The following is a 20825-nucleotide window of genomic DNA, read 5'->3' on the forward strand; positions in this document are numbered from 1 at the left end:
GTCTTTTACAAGTCTAATTTACAGGGCCCAGCTGGAGAACCAAGGAGGGTAGGAGAAAAAATAACTTCTTTCCCTCCACTATGCTATGTAAAGATGCAGATCCAAATTGTGTGCGGGTATCAGGGAGGAAAAGAGTTCCAAGTGAGGATCCTTGTGCTGGCTGTTCTTCCAGCCATAAGCATCTGAATGTGACCACAGATGCAAGAACAACTGACATATTTTTCACAATGTTGACTCTGCTTGTTGATCAAGTTCCTGTTTTCTCTCTTTTTTCTTTTTATAGCGTTATTTTATTAGTTTTGAGGCAGGGTGTTCGCTTTTACTTTGTGGGCTAGCAGGAATAGTGTTATGTCTCTAACAGAGGTGAGCAGAGGAAAAGAGAAAGAGCGAATTAGCTCAGTGAGACTGTTAATGAGAGCACGAACGAATAATGTGGCTTAGATACAATATTTAACAGACCCACCTTACAGAACCTCACAGTTGATATCCACTCGAAATGGTTCATCAAATAGAATAATATTTTGAATAGAAACCCAATTTATATACCTCTAAGAGAAATGACAGTCATAATGTTTAGTAAGAGATGTCAAATACCATCTGTAAGTGAACAGCCTATAGGTTTTCAAATTCAGGTTAGCAGGGAGAACTCCTCAAATAAACCAGATGCGAAATAGTTAGGGACTAGTGAATATACCAGCTGCACGGGATTTTCTATTCGTTTACGATCATCTTATTTATACCAGGATAATAGTGATAGGAGACGGTGTGTGCTGGGATAAAAAAGGCTCATGTTATATGGTACCTTATAGGAGCACTCACGGATGTGATCTGTCATCCTGCAAAGACACCCCCTAGACCTGACTGGAGAGAAATAGGATGAAGCACTTGAATGTAGATAAGGGGATTGAAAACACTCTGACAATAAAGGACCTGCCCCTGTCAGGTTCAGTCTTTTATTTCTCTTGGCAAAATATAATGGGAGAAGATACCACTGTAATAGGAATTTCACCATCCGTGAGCCGTGCTCTCATTCTTTAGTTCATTTTAGAGAAATCCACTTACAAAATGAAAATGTCCCCAGCTCTTAGCTTTCCACTTATATTTACTTGCCTTACAGCACGGGCAGGCACAAGGCTACTCAGTTAACAACAACAAAACAAAGACTAAAATCAGACACCGGTAAGAACCAGTTAGAGCCAGAAATGTGGAACATGCAAACAGCGAGTTTAATTTTCTAAGTCCCTAGTATCTGAGAGAGATGTTGGGTTTTTACTCATGTTTCATGTTCACTGTCAGTGATTTTCACCTTGAAGGTATTATGCCTTCACAACTCTGGTCTGAAAATTTAATGCATTGCCTTTCAAAATCTAGCTCAAAGCTATAGTCACACAAATCGATTTGTGTTTGGTGTATCGACTGTTAAAAAAAAAAAAAATATCAGCATACAGCTGGCAGGGAGGCAGGGTAGAAAATTGAGCCAATCCATGACCTCGTGATGCTTCAGGTGTGCCCTCTCAAACAGAGTCACTCTGATCTTCCTGGGATAATTAGCCCTTTGGCATTAAAGGAAGCTTTTGATATCTGATCTGATCCTTTCTTCTTCAGTGACATCTTGGGACTTTTAAAATTCTATTTATTCTCTGCCATTAGTAGTGAGGAATGACAAGAGGAGGAGATAGCAAAGCGGAGGGGGAAGGGGGAGGCCGGTCTCTGTATGCTGTTTGTCTAGCTTCTTGTAGACGGCGCCTAGGTTGTTCCCACATTTCTGCGCAGCCCTCGGGTCTGGTGGCCTGGCTTGCTTCCTGCCCTCACCACGGCAGATGGTGTCTCACCAGCCCGTGGTCTTCACTCAATATGGTCCCTGAAAAGTCTTTCCCTGGAGCATCAAGCCCGCCAGCCGGGGGGATTCTCTTTGCACAGGGGAAATGACTAAGTTTGATAAAACATATAACTGAGGGCGCCAGCTTGAGGGTAGCGCTAGAATTCAGTGGTTCTGGCTCTGGTTTCCTCCTCACTCAAGCTCGCCACGGAGATCTGAGTTCAGCAGAGGCCCCTGAGCCAGATTCCCAGTGGATGACCTCCCCTCCCATCGTTGGGAAGAGCTTGTTTCCTCTGGAAGCTAGGCGATGGTGGGGAAACATCAGCAAGTGTGGCGTGCGGGTCTGCTTGATGACAGCGCAGGTAAAGGACACAAGAGTGTCATCAGTGTACAACTGGCCCCAGAGGCCTCTGTGGGTGTCCCACCTGCTCTCACCCACTGCAGCCCAGAAGAGGGGCCTGTGAGCTGCTCAGGCAGCATCTCAACTCACAGACAAATACAATGGACATGCCGAGAGGGTCACGATGTCCTCAGATTGAGAAAAAGTGAGAGGAGAAAATATATCCAGGCATGGGAGCGCTCTGAGGGCCTCATCAGGTGACGCCACTGCTATGGGATTGAGGGGACACAGAAAATCCAGGGATGCTGTTTTCGCCCTGCTTTGTGGGAAAGGCAGAAAGACAGACACGAAGATGCTGGAGGCCGTGCTGTGCTTACCGGGATCCCTAGGGCTTTAAGAATGTTCATCTTGCACATGGGACAGGTGCGATGGTCTAGGAGCCAGGGGTCAACACAGGACTTGTGGAAAAGATGCCTGCAATGAGAACCATACATCTTAGCGCGGCGGTACCTGCGGAGAGCACCTAGTCCACTCCAGCCCAGAGACCTGTCCAAGGTCACGCACTGCTCGCTGGCAGAGCCAAGACTCGGACCTCCGTCTCCGAACACCTGGGCCAGTAATGCTTCCTGTTACACCCTGCGGTGATACAGTCAACATCTGTCTGGCTCCCAGGAGGGTCCTCTATGATTTGCAGCTGAGCCTTCCAAGTTTCAGAAAATGCAGAGAGTGTAGAAACAGAGAAATTTCTCTCTTTCTCGACAGGAAGAATCTTGAATGGAAAGAAGGCAAGTGGGGAAATCTGCGCAGACCTTGCAGGATAACCTGAGAGTTGCTACTTTTAAATCAATCCAAAATTTCTTTTCCTACAGTCAGAAGAAAACTGCAAAATAAAGCCTCATTTCTGTAGATATTTGGGGTCTCACACAAAAGGGCAGAAGAGCTCCTGCAAGCATTTCACAGCACAAGTGATGTTTTAAGTTGATATGGCTGGTGGCTCTCACATCAGAAGCCAGAGTGAGAGGTACCGTAAGCTTTCCTGTTTGTACAGCTGATGTGCTCAACTCCATCACCAGCCTCATGCGCCAGCCCTCTGGAGCCTTCCTCTGAGTGACAGGATAAGGGGGGCATTTAGTAGGTGCGGGGGTGGGGAGTCCTGACTAAACTTCCTCTCAACGTGGCCCACAAGAGCCCACTCAGAGACGTTAGGGGCTGCTCGAATCAGAAGCTTGTCTTCTCACGCACACGACTCCAGACCACAGGCAGAAGCAGTCAGAATTTCCTGCCTGGGGCAAGAAGAGAGAGAACTATCTGTCAAGTATGAGGGCATCCTTAGGACACGCCATCCATGCTGCACTATTCCTGGAACCCTTGCACTCTCTTCCCTCACTCTCATCTTTTATTGTGCTAACAGTTGTAACAGCTGTCTTTGCATTAGAAGGCTTGAGGTTCCAATGCGTACCAAGGATCCCTCAAATCAGAGAAGAGTTCAAGAAGTGTCACTTCTGAAACTGACGTGGAGAAGAACCCATGTCCCAAGGATAGCATTAGCTGTGTACAGGACATGATCGGATTGGGGATTAGGAAAAGGAGAGGAGCAACCTGAATGTGTCGTGTGTTTCCAGGTCATTATTTAGAATGCCCTACAGATTTACTGCTCACAAGTAAATATATCCCATTCATTCATTCCTTTATCTGTGCATCCACGTGACAAGTAATATCTGCCAAAAACTGTGCTCCTCACTGGGAATCAGCATGATAGTGATTTGGCTCCTCCTCTTTGGGAGGATAATCGGAGAGGCAGACACTAATAAAACAGAGATAAACTACTTAAAGACAATAGCGCTAAGTACACATTAGCAGAACACGCAGTTGGTAGGGCGCTTGTACCTGGGAGATGTATCCTAGTTTGGGTACACAGAGAAAGTTTCCCTGACGAGGTGCCTTAGCTCAGACCCCGGAGGGCTACACAGACATTGTCCACAGGAAGGGGAGGAGAGGAAGAAGAGTCTTCTAGGCAGAATGACTGGCTTGTACAAAAGCCCTGACCTGGGCACAGGAAGAAGGCCAGTGCCAGGGCAGCAGCAGGAGGGAGGGGCTGATGCGGGGTGAAGTGTCCCCCTGCACCCCTACCCCAAAGCAATAATCGACCTCTCTGTGTTCAGGCTCTACGTTCAGAAAACAAGTGCCTGATCTAAATTTGCTCACCCACTGGTGTTCCTTCTGGGGAAAAGAAAGCCAGACATTCTGGTCCCTTTGACCATTCCTGGGAGGCAGGCTCTGTTGTGTTTCCTGCACATGTGCTGGAAGTCAGAAAGACAGCAGGGTCAATCATTAGCTGTTTTAGCCTAAATAAGTCACTTAACATTCCCACGTCTCCTCTGCCTCATGTGTAAGATGAAGATACATCTATTCCTGCAGAGGAGGCTTCCCTGAGTCTCCCACACACAGAAGCTGGTACTTACTCTTACACCCTGAGTGACTTCTCCGTCTGCCCTGGTCATTCTTACATCTCCTCTCTGATGGTTAGTTTCATGTGGCAACTTGGCTAGACTATAGTACCAGTTATTCAATCGAACACTAATTTAGGGTAGTCTGCAGATGTGATTCATATCTGCAGTCTGTTGACTTTAAATAAAGGAGATTATTCTAAATAATCTGGGTGGGCCTGATCCAATCAGTTGAAGAGCCTTAACAGCAAAACTGGTTTCCCTGAGGAAGAAAAAACTCCGCCTCAAGATGGCAGCACCAGCCCCTGCTCAGCGTTTCCAGCCTGTAGACCTGCCCTACAGATTCCAGGCTTGCCAGCCCCTACCATCACATAAGCTAATTCCTTAAGAATATATAGTGGGACACAGTGGCTGTCTGGAGAACTCTGACTGCCACATCCTCCAATGAGAATATAAGCTCTACGAGAGCAAAATCTTCATTTATCTAATTCACTGTTAGATCCCCAGCAACTAGACTAGATCTTGGCACACAGAGGGTGCTCCAGAAATATTTGCTACATGAATGGATATTTCTCAAAAGGCCTGGAACTCCTCACTGCCTACACATGGCCATCAAGTCCCACGGACTCATTCTTCCTAAATCTCTTCTACCTTCATGGCCTATTTTCTTTTTGCCATGCCACTCCCTCATTCATGATCTCATTAACTCTTTTTCTGTGTTGTTGTACTAACATCTAAACCGCCCTCCACGCCACCAATCTTTCCCTGTTCTTTTCATCCCACTCATCCCTGCCAGATTTATCTTCGCCCAGAAAAGTGCTAGTTACGTCACCCCCTTGTTCCATTCTGTTCTGCACTAGGAGCTGGGCACCAAGATGAATAAGACAAGGTCCTTTCCTTCAAGGCGGTATCACAGTGCTTCAGTGGTTCCCTGGGAACTACAACCGAAAAGGTCATTGAAGAGTCACCCTTATGGATCCATCGTTTTCTGGCTGTTTGATCTTAGGCAAGGATTAGCTCTCCAAGACTTCATTCCTCATCTGTGAAATGTTGTTTTATATGGAAATTTTGTCTTATATGGTATGGAGTTTGACAGTGATTGAGTCTGTGTGTGTGTGTGTGTGTGTGTGTGTGTGTATTTGTGTATGAGAGAGAGGGAATAAATAATGTCCATGAAGCTTAAACTATAAGTCCTGATCATCCTTAATTGTAAGCTATCATTCATCTTATTAATACCACTATCACATCTTGTTTTTAGATATTAGGTTATCACTCTGATTTCTTCTCTAAACTTTCTAGTGCTGAAAGCAAGTAACTGTAAATTAAAAAAAAAATCAAAGGGATAACTAAGGACAACAAAAACAGTGCTAAAATGATACACAGGGTGATCGTGTTGGCTATTAACTAACATTCATTTATTCCTAATACCATATTTCTTGTGTTGACCAAATAGGAAGACTACTTCCTTATAATTGGGATTGCAAACAATTCTTTCCCTCCCATATGGAAAGAAAAATAAAAGTCACTAGACTAAATAAATAAAGGAACAGGGAAAGAATCTGGAGTTTAGTGAAATGCACCAACAGTTCAACAAACATCTCTAGGGCCAAGTCTATCTCACTCATTCTATTTGTACGATTCGCAGCAGGCCACTGTCCCTTCCCACGTTGTAACAAAGGCTGCATGAGAAAGTACATACAGAGGAACAACGGGATGAGATAGTTTATCTCCTAACGATCCTGACAAGCTGGAAATACAACCGAGGGTTGATCAAAACTCTTCTCCTTTCTTATTCACCCTCCTTCCCCCCTGGTAAACGTAAGTTTGTTTTCTACATCTGTGACTCTACTTCTGTTTTGTAAATAAGTTCACTGGTACCTATTTTTTAGATTCCACATATAAGCAATATCATTCTTGTTTTCTATTGTCCTTTCACCTATGTGTGTGATTCCCCCCTCAATTAAATGACAGGTTTTCCCCACCGGGAGGCAGAAGGGGACTGTTCTGGCTTTTCTATCTCATTTACTTTTGCAGGCTTTCTTAGACCCTGCTACCCTCCCACGGAGATTAGGATCCTGGGGCTTTCCTTTTGACACCAATGCAAGCTGTTTCATTCCCCTTGATGAAATAGTGCTCAAAGAATGTGAGTCACTCAGGGACCAAAGAATCCCATTCTCCTAGGCGACATGTTTAGATAAGATCTATCCAGTGCTTCTATGGGGAGTCGAAATGTTTCTTCAGAGCTTCTGAATCTTATTTGCAAAGTTGTCAATGATTTAAGAGTCAGTGTTTAATGAATAGATAGAATTTAATTAATAAACAATATCTACTGGTTATCAAATGCCTGCTATGTACCAAGCACGTTACAGACATTATTCATTCACGACAGCCCTATGAGGTAGAAATTATTGTTCCCATTTTATGGAGGAGGAAGCTGAAGCTGGTTAAAGTAAATTAAATTATCCAAAGAGCTAGTAAACTGCAGAGCTGGGACTCAAACTCAGTCTTGCTGTCAGTGTTTGTACCCAAATCTACACTCCACGTCCTTCCTTCCCACACTGAACTGTCATGAGCAAGACAGGGAGAGTTGTGGTGACTTTGTTTATTTATTTATTTTTGGCTGTGTTGGGTCTTCAGTGTGGCTCACGGGCTCTAGAGCGCTGGCTCAGTAGTTGTGGCACACGGGCTTAGTTGCTCAGCGGCATGTGGGATCTTCCCGGACCAGGGCTCGAACCCGTGTCCCCTGCATTGGCAGGCGGATTCTCAACCACTGCGCCACCAGGGAAGCACCCCAATGTATTTTTGTGCTCCAGCTTCAAGGGGGCAGTATCTTAGTTACAGAGGTTGGGAATTGAGCAAAACCAGAGGAAAAGTCACCTGCCTTAAGTGTATTCATTTGGCTACAGAAGGAAAAGCTGTCAAATATTGGCCTCATCAGGCCTACACTTAGCCATCAGTCTGCTTGCTTTATTTGGGAAGACGGTAACACTGTTCTCGAAATGCTTTGTCCTCCCCCGCTCTCCACTGCCCAATAAATCTGGTAAATGTTAGTTGGCAGCTCCATTACCTTTGCACAAGTTTTCAAATCTGTATCATGAAGTATCACAGAAAGAAATATCCACTGTTTTTCAAGGCTCTTCCCAACCTGGTCTGGTTTCTCTTTCCTGCCTTAGCTTTCTAAAATACAAATATGATATCACTCCCCACATGTGAAATGCTTCAGCTGCTTCCCACTGCCTACAACACAAAGTCTCAGCACACAAAGAAGGCTCACCCAATCTGGTCCTTGTCACATCTTCTGCTCTACCCCCATGTTTACCTCACATTCTCACCATAACTCTGGAGTGTCCTTCTCAATTAAAAAAAATTTTTTTTGGTGTGGCAAATCTTGCTCATAATTCAAGTCACAGCTCAGATGTCCCTTCTCTTCCCTGAACATCCCACCCCTTTTCTCCAAACTGCCAAGGACAGTCGGTTTCTTTTCTTTTTCTTCCTATTTTGTTTTCTCACATATGTCGCAGCAGCTGAGTATGTGCTCTGCTTTCAGGGTTTGAAGACCCCTCCTTAGTTCTGTGATCTTTGGCAAGTAATTTAAGTTACCTGTGGCTCAGTTTTCTCTTCTATGTTTTATGACAATGTCCTTCAACTGACAGCCCTATGAAGTAATAGTCTGTGATAACCCAACAGAGGGTTTTTATCACAGTTAAAGGACAAAAGACACAAAGAAGAACAAATGGAGCCCAAAGTTAGTAGAAGGAGAGAAATAACAAGATTAGAGCAGAAATAAATGAAATAGATGCTAAAAACACAACAGAGAAGATCAATGAAACTAAGAGCTGGTTCTTTGAAAAGATAAACTAAATTTACAAGTCCTTAGCTAGACTCATGAAGAAAAAAAGAGAGAGGACCCAAATAAATGAAATCAGAAATGCAAGAGGAGATGTTATCATTTGTAACCACAGAAGTACAAATGACCATAAGAGACTATTATAAACAATTATATGCCAACAAGTTGGACAACCTAGAAGAAATGGATAAATTTCTAGAAACGTACAATCTACGAAGACTAAATCATGATGAAATAGAAAATCTGAACAGACCAATTACTAGTAAGGAGATTGAATCAGTAATCAAAAACCTTCAACAACTAAAAGTTCAGGACCAGATACCTTCACTGGTGCATTCTACAAAACATTCAAAGAAGAACGAATACTAATTCTTCTCAAATTCTTCCAAAAGATAAAAGAGGAGGGAACTCTTCCAAACTCATTTTATAAGGCCAGCATTACCCTGATACCCAAACTAGACAAGGACCTCACAAGAAAAGGAAATACCGGCCAGTATCCCTGATAAACATAGGTGCAAAAATCCTCAACGAAATATTAGCAAAGTGAATTCAACAATACATTATAGAGATCACACATCATGATCAAGTGGGATTTACTCCAGGGATGCAAGTATGGCTCAACATCCACAATTACACCATATTAACAAAATGAAGGATAAAAGTCAAATAATCATCTCAATAGATGCAGAAAAAGCATTTGACAAAATTCAACATTTATGATAAAAACTCTCAACAAAGCAGGTATGGCAGGAAAGTATCTCAACATAATGAAGGCCAGATATGACAAACTCACAGCTAATATCACATTCAATGGTGAAAAGCCGAAAGGATGTCCACTTTAGCTACTTTTATTCAACATAGTATTGGAAGTACTAACCAGAGCACTTAGACAAGAAAAAGAAATAAAAGGCCTCCAAATTGGAAAGGAAGAAGTAAAACTGTCACTATTTGCAGATGACATATTATATATAGAAAACCCTAAAGACTCCTTCAAAAAACTGTTAGAATGCATGAATTCAGTAAAGTTGCAGGATACAAAATCAATACTCAAAAATCTGTTGCATTTCTATACATGAATAACAAACTATTAGAGAAATTAAGAAAGCGATCCCATTTACAACTGCATTAAAGAGAATAAAATACCTAGGAATAAATTTAACCAAGGAAGTGAAAGACTGCATATTGAAAACTATAAGACATTACTGAAAGAAACTGAAGAAGACACAAATAAATGGAGAGATAGTCCATGCTCATGGATTGGAAGAATCAGTATTGTTCAAATGTCCATACTACCCAGAGCAATTTACAGATTCAATGCAATCCCTATCAAAATTCCAATGGCATTTTTCAAAGAAATGGAACAAATAATCCTAAAATTTGTATGAAACCACCAACCCTCCCCTCCCATAATAGCCAAAGAAACCTTGAGAAAGAAGAACAAAGCTGGAGGCAACACATGCCCTGATTTCAAATTATATTACAAAGCTATAGTAATTAGAACAGTATGGATAAAGAAATTGTGGTATATATACACAATGAAATATTATTCAGCCATAAAAAAGGATGAAACCTTGCCATTTGTGACAACATGAATGGATCTTGAGGACATTATGTTAAGTGGATAAGTCAGACAGGGAAAGACAAATACCGTATGATCTCTCTTATATGTGAAATCTAAAAACGAAGAAACAAACATACACGAGCTCATAGATACAGAGAACAGATTGGTGGTTGCCAGAGGTGTGGGATGAGGAGTGGGAGAAATGGGTGAAGGGGGTACAAAAGTAAAAAGAAAAAGAGAGAAAAGAAAAAAAGAAAGAAAGGGACAAAGGTTTGTTACTGCTTAGCTAATGTCATTCCAATGAATTGATAACCATTGATTGTTGATCTTATGTCCAGACAACTTAAAAATTATTTTGTCTGTTCTAATACACTTTCAATAATAGAGAATTACACTGTTGGTAAAAAATATTTCTTGCTAATTTTTTTGCCCAAACTCATTTTAAGACTTCGGATAAATGTGTCAAAACACTTGTAAAAATATTTCCTAACTAAAATCGGAAAAATGGAAATTAAAGAAGATCATTCTTGTTCATAATTGGCATTTATTTTAAAATTTGATAATTGCTCATGTTGGCAATGGTGTAAACAGTCTTATATACTTTTGGTGGGAATGTAAATTGATCTGGTTAGGCAATATGGCAGAGTGGAATCAATTTTGAAATGCATAACTCTTTTGATCCAGTTAAAAAAAAAGATTTCACTTTAGATGTATGTCTTCAAAGTGAGAATAAATTTAGGTTGTTAAGAAAACAAACGACAAAAAAAATTACCTGGCAAATAAGAAGCTAAAGTGTCATTCTTTAATTAACAGTAATTTAGCTCCTATTCCTTGCAAGTGAGTTTTCTATGGTAGAGGTTACTCTGGAAGCACTTTCCTTAACTTTTATGGACTCTAAAATATGAAAGAATTCTGCTTTCTTCTGGGGGCCTAATGAGGACATTATGGGGTTGGTGAGCCCATGCTCTGCCCAGACTGTCTGGTAGACATCACACTGGGCCATTCCTTCCATGCAAATCTCATTTCAAGAATATTGATTTATGGATCTGGGCACAGGCATTACTCGGTTAGAATGACCAAAATGGCATTGGTGATGACACTTACAGAATGTCAACGTAGCCCAGACAGTGTCATGAATATTGCTTAGGAGAAATGTACTCCATTCCTACCCAGAGGAAGGAAATCTAAAGTGCCCTCATTGATTTTAGGTAGGATTTCACTCCACCCTTGCTCCTAAAATCAGGTCAATTCAATGAGAACTTTGAAAAACACATGGACCTGAGCCAGACTTTCCCTCACCATCAAGTTACTTCCTTCCATGGTGTCTCATCTTCTTATGTCTCCTATACAGAAAGTCCTTGCAGGGGTGGTCATGCAGTGGTCATGCAGCGTTGTGAGGTCAGTTAAGCAGACACCAGCCTCTCCCTACCAGAAACTCTGCCCAACCAGCCCAGTGCCTCTCTGTAGGGCTGGCTCTCCTATTGGGTTTGGTCTGAAATGTTTGGACCAATTTTGAGAAGCTGCATTTATCCCTGATGCTCCCTATTTAGGTTATGTAAACATCATTTTTAAAAAAAGGAGAAAGAGGACAAGGAAAGGGAAAAAAAGAGCTGTCACACAGAACCAGTTGTAACCACATCATGGCTGTTGTTATAAATACAATTGCTTTGTTTTGGCAAGCTAATCTGCTATGCTAGCAGTTTTACCTGATGAAGGGGAAAATAAAAGAACGCAATAAAGTAAATTATGGCTCACTTCAGTAGCACAAATACTGCCCTTCTGTGCAAAAGGCTGGTCTGTTTTCAGGCCCAGGATAACAAGATTGGAATCACTGTGGAGAAAGCAAATCCCTTAAAGCTGGGCTAGAGTTTATCTGGATTCCTTGGGGTTCTTAGACATTGGCTTAGAGTGAGATAGGGGTTTCTGAGGCAGACTTTTAGCCAAAACTAGAGCCCCAGAGAGTTGAGTGTATGGCAGAGCACCCTCATGGGGCAGGGGAAGGGTGGGGCTAAGGTGTCAATAGCCTAGCAGTGGTACCAGGACCTTGGAAAGAGTACTGGTCTAGAAGTCAGAAACCTCGCTGTGCTTTGGACCCTATGACCCTATGAGTTAAGGTTTTCTTTTAGTTAAATAAAGAGGTGTTAATGGTCCCTGCCCTAATTCTATTATAGGCTACTGTGAGATGCAAATTAGACAGTATATGTAAAAGAGCTTTGTAAACAGTAGAATGCTTTCCAAAGTATTGTAATAAATGACCAGTTATTTCAGCCATTTGTCCAAAGTATTGGGTTTAAGTAGCATTAAAGAAAAACCAATAAAACTTAAAGAACTAAGAAGCTGCATCAGATCCTCTTGCTATGGAACTCAGTTTCTTTTTTAGCAACTGGAAGAAATCGATCCTTTCGGAATGCAAGTTCCGAGGGAATTGCAGAATTGTCTTCTTATAGAGTGTCTCATTCCTTTGGGTTCTGGCAGAGGGAAGCTCTGTGCTTAAAACTTGACCCTGGTCTAATTATATTGTTTGGCTGGGGTAGCAGAGCTGGTTGGCATTTGTCCCAAGTGTCTAGTTGATGAATATAAATGGGGATCAGGACATTTGAAGTCAGAATGTCATATTTAACAAGGTTATTAGAGTTCAAGACATCTTTTTGAAGGCGGCATTTGCTCTGTTGAAAATATAACAGAAAATAACACATCAGACATTTATCAATGCTGCCACATCTCCTTTCATGTTTCCTTCCTTTAATCCCCTAGATGAAGTGATCGCTAATTTTTGGCAGTTCATACACAAAAATCCAAAGTAATCAAAGAAAAAGAATTAGAATGCACCATCAACAAACTCCGAACTTACATTTTATATAATTTTGACTAATGTAAAAGTGAACTTTTTTTTTAAGTCCACAATGTAGTTTCTTTGGTACTGTAAAATTTTCTTTCATTATTTTAAATGCATATACTGTATCTTAAGTAAGCTGGATGATTTCTAAGTAGGTATACATTTATGTACACACTACCCAGATGAAGATATACATTGTTTCTGTCACCCCAGAGAGCTCTCTCCTGCTCCTGTCCAGACAATATCCACTCCCTGCTATGAATCCGTCATTAGGACTTCTGTCACCAAAGATTAGTTTTTCCTGTGATTGAATTTCATATAAATGGAATCATAAAGTATCTATTCTTTTTGCCTGGCTTCTTTGGTTCAACATAATTTTTTCAGATTCATCTGCGCTTTGATGTACATCGATCGCTAGTTTCTTTTTATTGCTGAGTAGTATTCCAGTGTATGACTGTACCCCAACTGATTTACAGATTTTTCTGTTGTTAGACCTTGGGGTTATTTTTTGGCTATTATGAATAAATGTGCTATGATGACCATTCTTGTACAAGTCTTTCTGTGAATGTATGCATTCATTTCTCTTGGGTATATATCCAAGAGTGAAATTGCTAGGTTAGAGGATAGTATATGTTTAACTTCAGTAGAAACTGACAAATTTCCAAAGCAGTTGTGCCACTTTAAACTCCCACCACACTATATAATTTTTAATCTGGCAGAGTATGTAAAATTATGTTCCTGAAAAAATGAGTTTTTAAAATAACAGTTTTCATAAATAATGACTATTGAGTGGGATGCCTATACCAACATAAATTTCAGAGAAATTTGAAAAATGCAGTTAATTGTTCAGTTGTTTTATTATTATTATTTTTGGGGGGTAAAGAAAGATGAAAGAAGAGGAGATAAAAATAAAGATAAAAATTCATAAATTTTATAACTTTTTTCTATTAATCCAAAAGCATCATAAAAACCAAAAATATTTAAATGAGAAAAAACACTATTTACCAAAACATGAAAACAAAATGTTAAAAATAGTTAATACCACATTTTATCAGTTCTATGCCATATCATTTTCCTCCCCCATTTTAACATCTCTGAAATCAGGAAGCATCTTACCATCAATGACGATTTACATTTACAGTAGATATGCCAACTAAAAATTGTTGCTTGCCATCTGGTTCTGAAAGAATGAAGTCACTAGCTACTTGCTGACCTTCAACACACCCTGAAAGGAGTTTGGGGTGGAGACCAGGAATGAGGCACTCTGTGCTCTGGGAAAAACTGGCAGAACAGGCCTTCAGACAGTTAGATATTTTCAGGAGAAGATTTTATGAGCCCAATTCCTTGCATCTTCTCATATCTAGAAAAGCACTAAAATCATTAATGGAGACATCTGCTCCTTGTGGCTAGCAGACACTTTCTTGTGACCAGCAGCAACCTTCTGCCAAAATGTGTGCTTGATTGCACGTATCCCCCTTCACCAAAATCACGTATATTCCAACCTCCCCCTTCCACTTCTTTGGAACAGTTCCCTAGAGGTATCTGAGGCTGTCTCCCGGGCTATAGTCCTCATTAAGCCCCAAATAAAACTGAACTCACAACTCTCACTTTGTGAAAATTTTTCGTTGACAGATGCGATATGTGAAGAGCTTTGGTTAGTCAAGAATAATATCTCAGAGAAATCAAAGACATGGGAATTAAAGCTAAGTGCTACCTTTGTATTTGGCTACTAGATGAGAAAGATGGTTAAAAATGGTACTACTTCTTGGTTCCAAAAAAACACTAATGCAAGCACATCCTGCTAGTGTGGGGTGTAAATCGTTACCACCTTTCAGGAAAGCAGTTAGACAAAACTTATCAAGATCCTTTGGAAAGCACTTTTGACCCAGGAAGTTCACTTTTAGGAATATATCCTAAGCAATAAATACAGAAAAAAAAAATAAACAATTGAGATCATGATTTTATAATGATGAAAACTGGATGCAATTTAAATGCTATACAATAGGGGGGGACAGGTAAAGAAACTCCGATAATGGACCATTATGCAACCAGTAAATATTTTAAGATAATTTCTAAAGTTACTGGAAAATGCTTACTTTTTAATATTAGATGAGAAAGTAGAATAAAAATTATATTAATGGCTTGACTCTACAATGGTTAACAACATACATGGGATGCTTATTATATACATATATCATAAAAATTAAATATACTAATATTAATAGTGATTATTTCTGGGTGGTAAGATTATTATTCTTCCTTACTTCTTTATACTTTTCACCATTTTCAAAATTTCTTACAATTAGCAATGAAACATTCATAGTTATTTTAAAAGTATAAAACGGCAGAGAAAAGAATGACCAATAATCTAATTTGCGTAACATGGGCATGAAAGAGTACGTCAAATCTTATGAAAATCAGCCAGCATTCACCACTTTTTTAAAAAAAGGAACTTGGAAAAAAATCTGTTCCTAATCAAGCATATGTAACAGGCACAACAGGGTAAAGTTAGGACAGACCATTTCTGCCTGGCTAGAAAGCATCCCTTTGTTTTCCACTTCACAACTTATAAGGCTCAGAGTCGGAATCCTGATCACATTAGAGTGTTCTGTAAATTTTTTTTACCCGTAAAGAGGTTGGAATCTTCTGTTCACACAGACATTCAGTTCATTTGACTCATCTTAAAATTAGATGGGTCCTGGGGTTAGAAATCTTAAGGGGCTAGTGTCTTTTATTGGGCTTTCCATAAAACTCGTGATTTTTGAAGTTTTCAAATATTAAAATGACGTTCGGGCTTCCCTGGTGGCGCGGTGGTTGGGAGTCTGCCTGCTAGTGCAGGGGACACGGGTTCGAGCCCTGGTCTGGGAGGATCCCACATGCCGCGGAGCAGCTGGGCCCGTGAGCCACAATTGCTGAGCCTGCGCGTCTGGAGCCTGTGCCCCGCGACGGGAGGGGCCGCGATAGAGAGAGGCCCGCGCACCGCGATGAAGAGCGGTCCCCGCACCGCGATGAAGAGTGGCCCCCGCTTGCCGCAACTGGAGAAAGCCCTCGCACGAACCGAAGACCCAACACAGCCAAAAATAAATAAATAAATAAATAAATAAATAAATAAATAAATAAATAAGAAAATCCTTTAAAAAAAAAAAATGACGTTCATTTCTACATCAAGTTATAATTCTTCTTTATGTTATGTTCTTTATTATGATCATGTTGTGTCTGGTAGGGAGAGTGAATGAGAGCCCCTAAGTTCACAGATGAATATCAGAGTCCAACTGTGATGTTGCCTTCAGTTGTCATTAAAGGACCCAAGACCTGGATCCCAGATCAAAGTTTCAGGAGAAGCAGGGGAGGCTATGAACTGCCCCGGTGGGTTTGGTTGGAAGCATCCAATGGGAACAAGGAAACTCTCTGGGACACAGTGAATAAGCAGAGAGAGAGGCCCATCGGATGAAGCCACTGGTGGTAACGCACTTGTTACGTAGGCACGGTGCTCTCACCTATATAAGCTCCGTAAATCTTACTAATTTGATTTTAAGGAGGCTGGTACTTGGCAGGCAAGTCACTCTGGAAGGCTTAGGATTCGTGTTTGTTCAGAAAGCTTTACAAATGGATCCCTCTTCTGTTTGTCATGTACCTTTTTACTAGATCTCTCCCAGAGCTGCTTCTCTTGTAGAGGAAAATGCCACCTGTCTTTACGGACAGGAGTTAATGGATTGTTAATGGATCCATTGTTAATGGAGCTGAGGAGTCAATAAGTAGGTCCATGTTAAAAGTATACATACATCAGTCACATCAACTGAGAAAGGAAAGTAGCTGGTTATTTGGGTAGATGGACAAAGATGACATATAAGCTTCTTGTCAACTGTAGATACGTGGTATGTAACAGACCTCCACTGAATTCATTGAATTAGAAGACCAAATCTTGGCTTTGACTTTTCAACAGCCTTCAAAAAATTCCTTTTCCAAATCTCCAGGCCTATCCCTTTTAATATCTCTCTAACTGAAATGTCATTAGAAATTCCTTTGCAAATTAGGGTTTGTATTGCCCTGATTTGCACATACAAGCTTTATTTGTCCTTCTCTATTCATTTGTTCTGTACTTTAACAGTAACTATTTATTCTGTTTTCTCTTTTCAGTCTGGCATATTATTGTGTTAAATCTCCATTTCATCTCTTTCAACACCAGTGTGGTGAGTCATGTTCTGATCTTTGTAAAAATGTAGACTCAAGTTTCAAAGAAGAAAGAAAAAAGAAACAGTATGATATATTCTATGTCCTGAATTAGTAAAGAGATCTCTTACACAGATACACTTGAAATTTAGCCTCATTTCTAAAACAGAGAGATGAGAAAGAGGAAGGGTAGCATAGCATTTACACATAGAATCCAACAATTGTCTACCCAAAATGGAACTCTGACTAAATGACCCAGTTATGGGATTGTTTTGGGATGAATAACTCAGAAGAAATTTTAAAAAGATAAGCCAAAGCTGGTCTTCAAGTTTTTTTCTTTTTTTTTTCTTTTTTTTTGAGTGAGAAAGAAAATCTGTTTCAGCGTTTGAAATCTGTTTCTTCTGTTACAGTTTTTGAATAACAGTGTGCTAACCGCTGGATTTTTTCTATTGTTTAGAATCCGAATGGAAAGATATGAGAATGTTTTAATTGCAAACAAATATAGATGTATCTATCAGTCACCATCTGACAGGGCAGCTATTTTCAAGTATTCCAAATGGCTGACTCATGCTAGGTTTACCTCCTGACTCTCTCCTGACTAGATCCTTCTCCCTATATGCCCAATGCCAGCACTCCAAGTCAGGCTGTCAGCATTTCTTGCCTTGACTTTGCCACAGTCTCCTAACTGGTCCCCTTGACTCTGTTCACATCACTTTAAGCCACATTCCACATGTGCCAGTGTGCTGTGTATAGAGCATAAGCTGAACCCGTCAGCTGGTCTTCCAGGACTTAGCTATAACCTCAGTTCCTCAGCTGGGCATTCAGGTCCTAAATGATCTGATCCTACCTCGCTACCATTATCTTGACACGTGTGTTATATTCTGACAATTCCAGGTTACCACTAGTTATCTTTGCTTGGAATATTCTTCTTAGATCTGACTGACTGGAAAACTTCTTCAGTACCACTTTCTGGAAAGTAACAAGGCAATTTGAATTTGTAGCCTTAGAAACAAAGAAATGATCCAAAATGTAACTAAGGTCTACACACACATAGCTAATTTATCCCAGCCCTATTTATAATAGCAAAAAAAAGTATGTGGGTATGGAAGGGGGGAACAACTTAAATGTCCAAAAAGAGTCAAATAAATTATGACTTAGGGGATATTATATACCAATTAAAAATGATATTGAGAAAGTTTTAAACACATGGAAAATGTTTATTCTAGAAAGGACTTAAGGTGACCTTAAGAGATGCAGATATCCAAAAAGATGCCATAAAAGCAAAAGAAGAAAGAAAAATAAGAATAGAGACATAAAACAGAGTCAGGGATGAAGCTAAAAAAAAAAAAAAATCCCTTTTGGCTATGGGGATGGGCTCCAGATTTGGCTGTTGGCTTTCTATCAACAAACATAGAAAAAAAAAAATCTGGAAAATAGCACAGTTTTGTATCCACAATATAAAAACATTCCTTTGCTCAGGAGAAATGCAGGTATTCCATATATGAACTGCTCTGGTGAGTTCTCACGATGAAATCCTAACAAGAGCCACAATGGCAAGTTTCCTAAGATTGCTTTTTACAGTAATTCCTGATAAAATCAGTGGGAATTGCACCAGCCAACTAAATTCTCTTGTAAGGAGCGAATATGAAATAGTGCACGTTCTTAATTTTCTGTGAATCTACCTTGTTACAGAAACACATTTTAGAGAAACAGAAGGACTGAAGTAAATTTCAATTAATCTTCATAAACAAACAGTTTTTTTAGTCATACTTCTGATACACTTAATGAGTTTAAATTTGTACTCTCTAAAAAAGTACCCGGAGTCCAGCCAATCTAGCTGGATAATTAAACACAGACTTATCAGAATGAATGATTAAGGGGCAGGAGTAGAAACAGGGAGATCAGTGAGAAGGCTACTTCAGAAAGCCAGGAAAGAATGGATGGTGGTAATGATGTTAGTAATAGTAATAGGAATAGTAACAGTTCTAATAATAATGGTAAGAGTAACATCATATTAGTATTGTAATAATAGCAATAATAATAATACCAGATATATACAGAATTATCATTCACTATCAGGTTTCGAATTGAATACGTAAAAATCAATTTTTAGCTAGCTAACTTAAATTAGATTCTTGAATCAAAACCAAGTTCCTTCACTGACATTTTCTTCTGTTAATAAAAATCAAGCCTAAATTAAAACACACACACACACAAAACTCCAGGCTGGAGGAATGGAGAGTTATTGTTTAATGGCTACAGGGTTTCAGTTTGGAGATGAATAGATAGTCCTCATGGTTGCACAATAATTTGAAGATACTTTATGCCACTGAAATATAAATGTAAAAACAGTTAAAAATGATCAACTTTATGCTATATATATATTTACCACACGCACCCCCCCACCTTCCAGAATTCTCTACCAGGTAAGCTTGCTCAGGACAAAACTGAATCGTGTTGTGAAGAGGGAGGAGCCCAACAAGCCATGGCCCTGCAGAGCCGCTCACTGACCTGGACTCCCGGCTCCGAAATACGCACCAAGTCCTGATTAAAAGTGCAGGCAGTGTCCACAGCACTTGCCTCCTATCGTTTCCCCCCAAGAAGCACTATTTACAAAACGTAACTACAGGAGCTAATTTGTAATCATGAGAATTTTGTGTAGGAACTGGTGAAAAGTTGGAGGCACGACTACCAAAGACAATGGCTTGAGCATTAGAGGATGTTATCTGTAATCCAACTGTGACAATAACAGGCCAGCAGGACATGCTGCCTCCACGGGGCCGTGAGTACCCAGCCAAACTCTGTCGTCTGTCAGAAACTGCTTTTCTGTCTCTCTAGGGGGCTGGGGATGATGCAAGTTGAATAGCTCGTCGACGGGTTACTATGGAATGAGTTAAGGGGAGTTAGGACACATTCCGGTTTTACCCCAGAGGACAATTCTGACTGGCCCATGAAAAGACCCCGATTCTTTTTTAAAAATATTAATTAATTAATTTTTGGCTGCGTTGGGTTTTTTTTTTCCTTTAATTTTTTATTGTGGTAAAGTAAAATATACATAATATAAAATTTACCATCTTAACCATTTATAAGTGTACAATTCAGTGGCATTAAGTACATTCACACTGTTGTACAATCATCACCACTATTCATCCTCAGAATTCTTTCATCACCCCAAACTAGAGCTCTGTACCCCATGAAACAAGGAACGCTTCACGAATTTGCATGTCGTCCTTGCGCAGGGGCCATGCTAACCTTCTCTGTATCGTTCCAACTTTAGTATATGCGCTGCCGAAGCGAGCACAGGACCCTGATTCTTGAGGACTCAGAGCCAACATCCCAGGGTCTTTGGTTGATTTATTCAACCTAGACTTTGATCAGCTTCTGCCTACAGAGTCAGAGGCCAAAGGAAGGTCATAATGAGCCACAAATAACTTAGTCCTATTTCTAGCAAATTCTTTTAATGTTAAGTGAAAAGAGCAGGATATTAAAAGAGAGCAGGATATTAATTGATGTTGACAGCAGTATCTCAAACTTGCAGAAAATAGGCATAGGAAATATAAGGAAGTCATAAAAATGTTAGCAGTTGTTCCCTATATGAGGGAGTTACACAGATGATTAAATATTTATCCTCTTTACAAATTTTCTATAATGAGGATATAATGGGAAAAACAACCATGGTTAGAAAATATGAAGACATTGCTTTTTTTTTTTTTTTTTTTTTGTGGGGCCTTTCTTAACTTCCTTGCACCTGGTATTAGTTCCTCCAAATTTTTAATTCATTCTGCTATTATTGCTGCATATATGT

The 20825-nt window shown here is 40.1% G+C and overlaps 1 protein-coding gene and 1 non-coding gene across 2 annotated transcripts in view; both read right to left on the reverse strand.

The window, feature by feature from the left end:
* The window catches only part of RNF150 (ring finger protein 150), a 249609-nt gene that overhangs the window by 55324 nt on the left and 173460 nt on the right, over positions 1-20825 (reverse strand). The window contains exon 5 of the mRNA XM_007189340.3: positions 2537-2633. Coding sequence (XP_007189402.1) covers positions 2537-2633 — 97 coding nt within the window. The remainder of the gene's footprint in view (positions 1-2536; positions 2634-20825) is intronic.
* LOC114238755 (U6 spliceosomal RNA) lies at positions 20215-20321 on the reverse strand. Its single transcript, XR_003624040.1, has one exon. It is a non-coding gene; the product is annotated as a U6 spliceosomal RNA (small nuclear RNA).

The sequence above is a fragment of the Balaenoptera acutorostrata genome, chromosome 5 (assembly GCF_949987535.1).
Source record: "Balaenoptera acutorostrata chromosome 5, mBalAcu1.1, whole genome shotgun sequence".
Classification (NCBI taxonomy): domain Eukaryota; kingdom Metazoa; phylum Chordata; class Mammalia; order Artiodactyla; family Balaenopteridae; genus Balaenoptera; species Balaenoptera acutorostrata.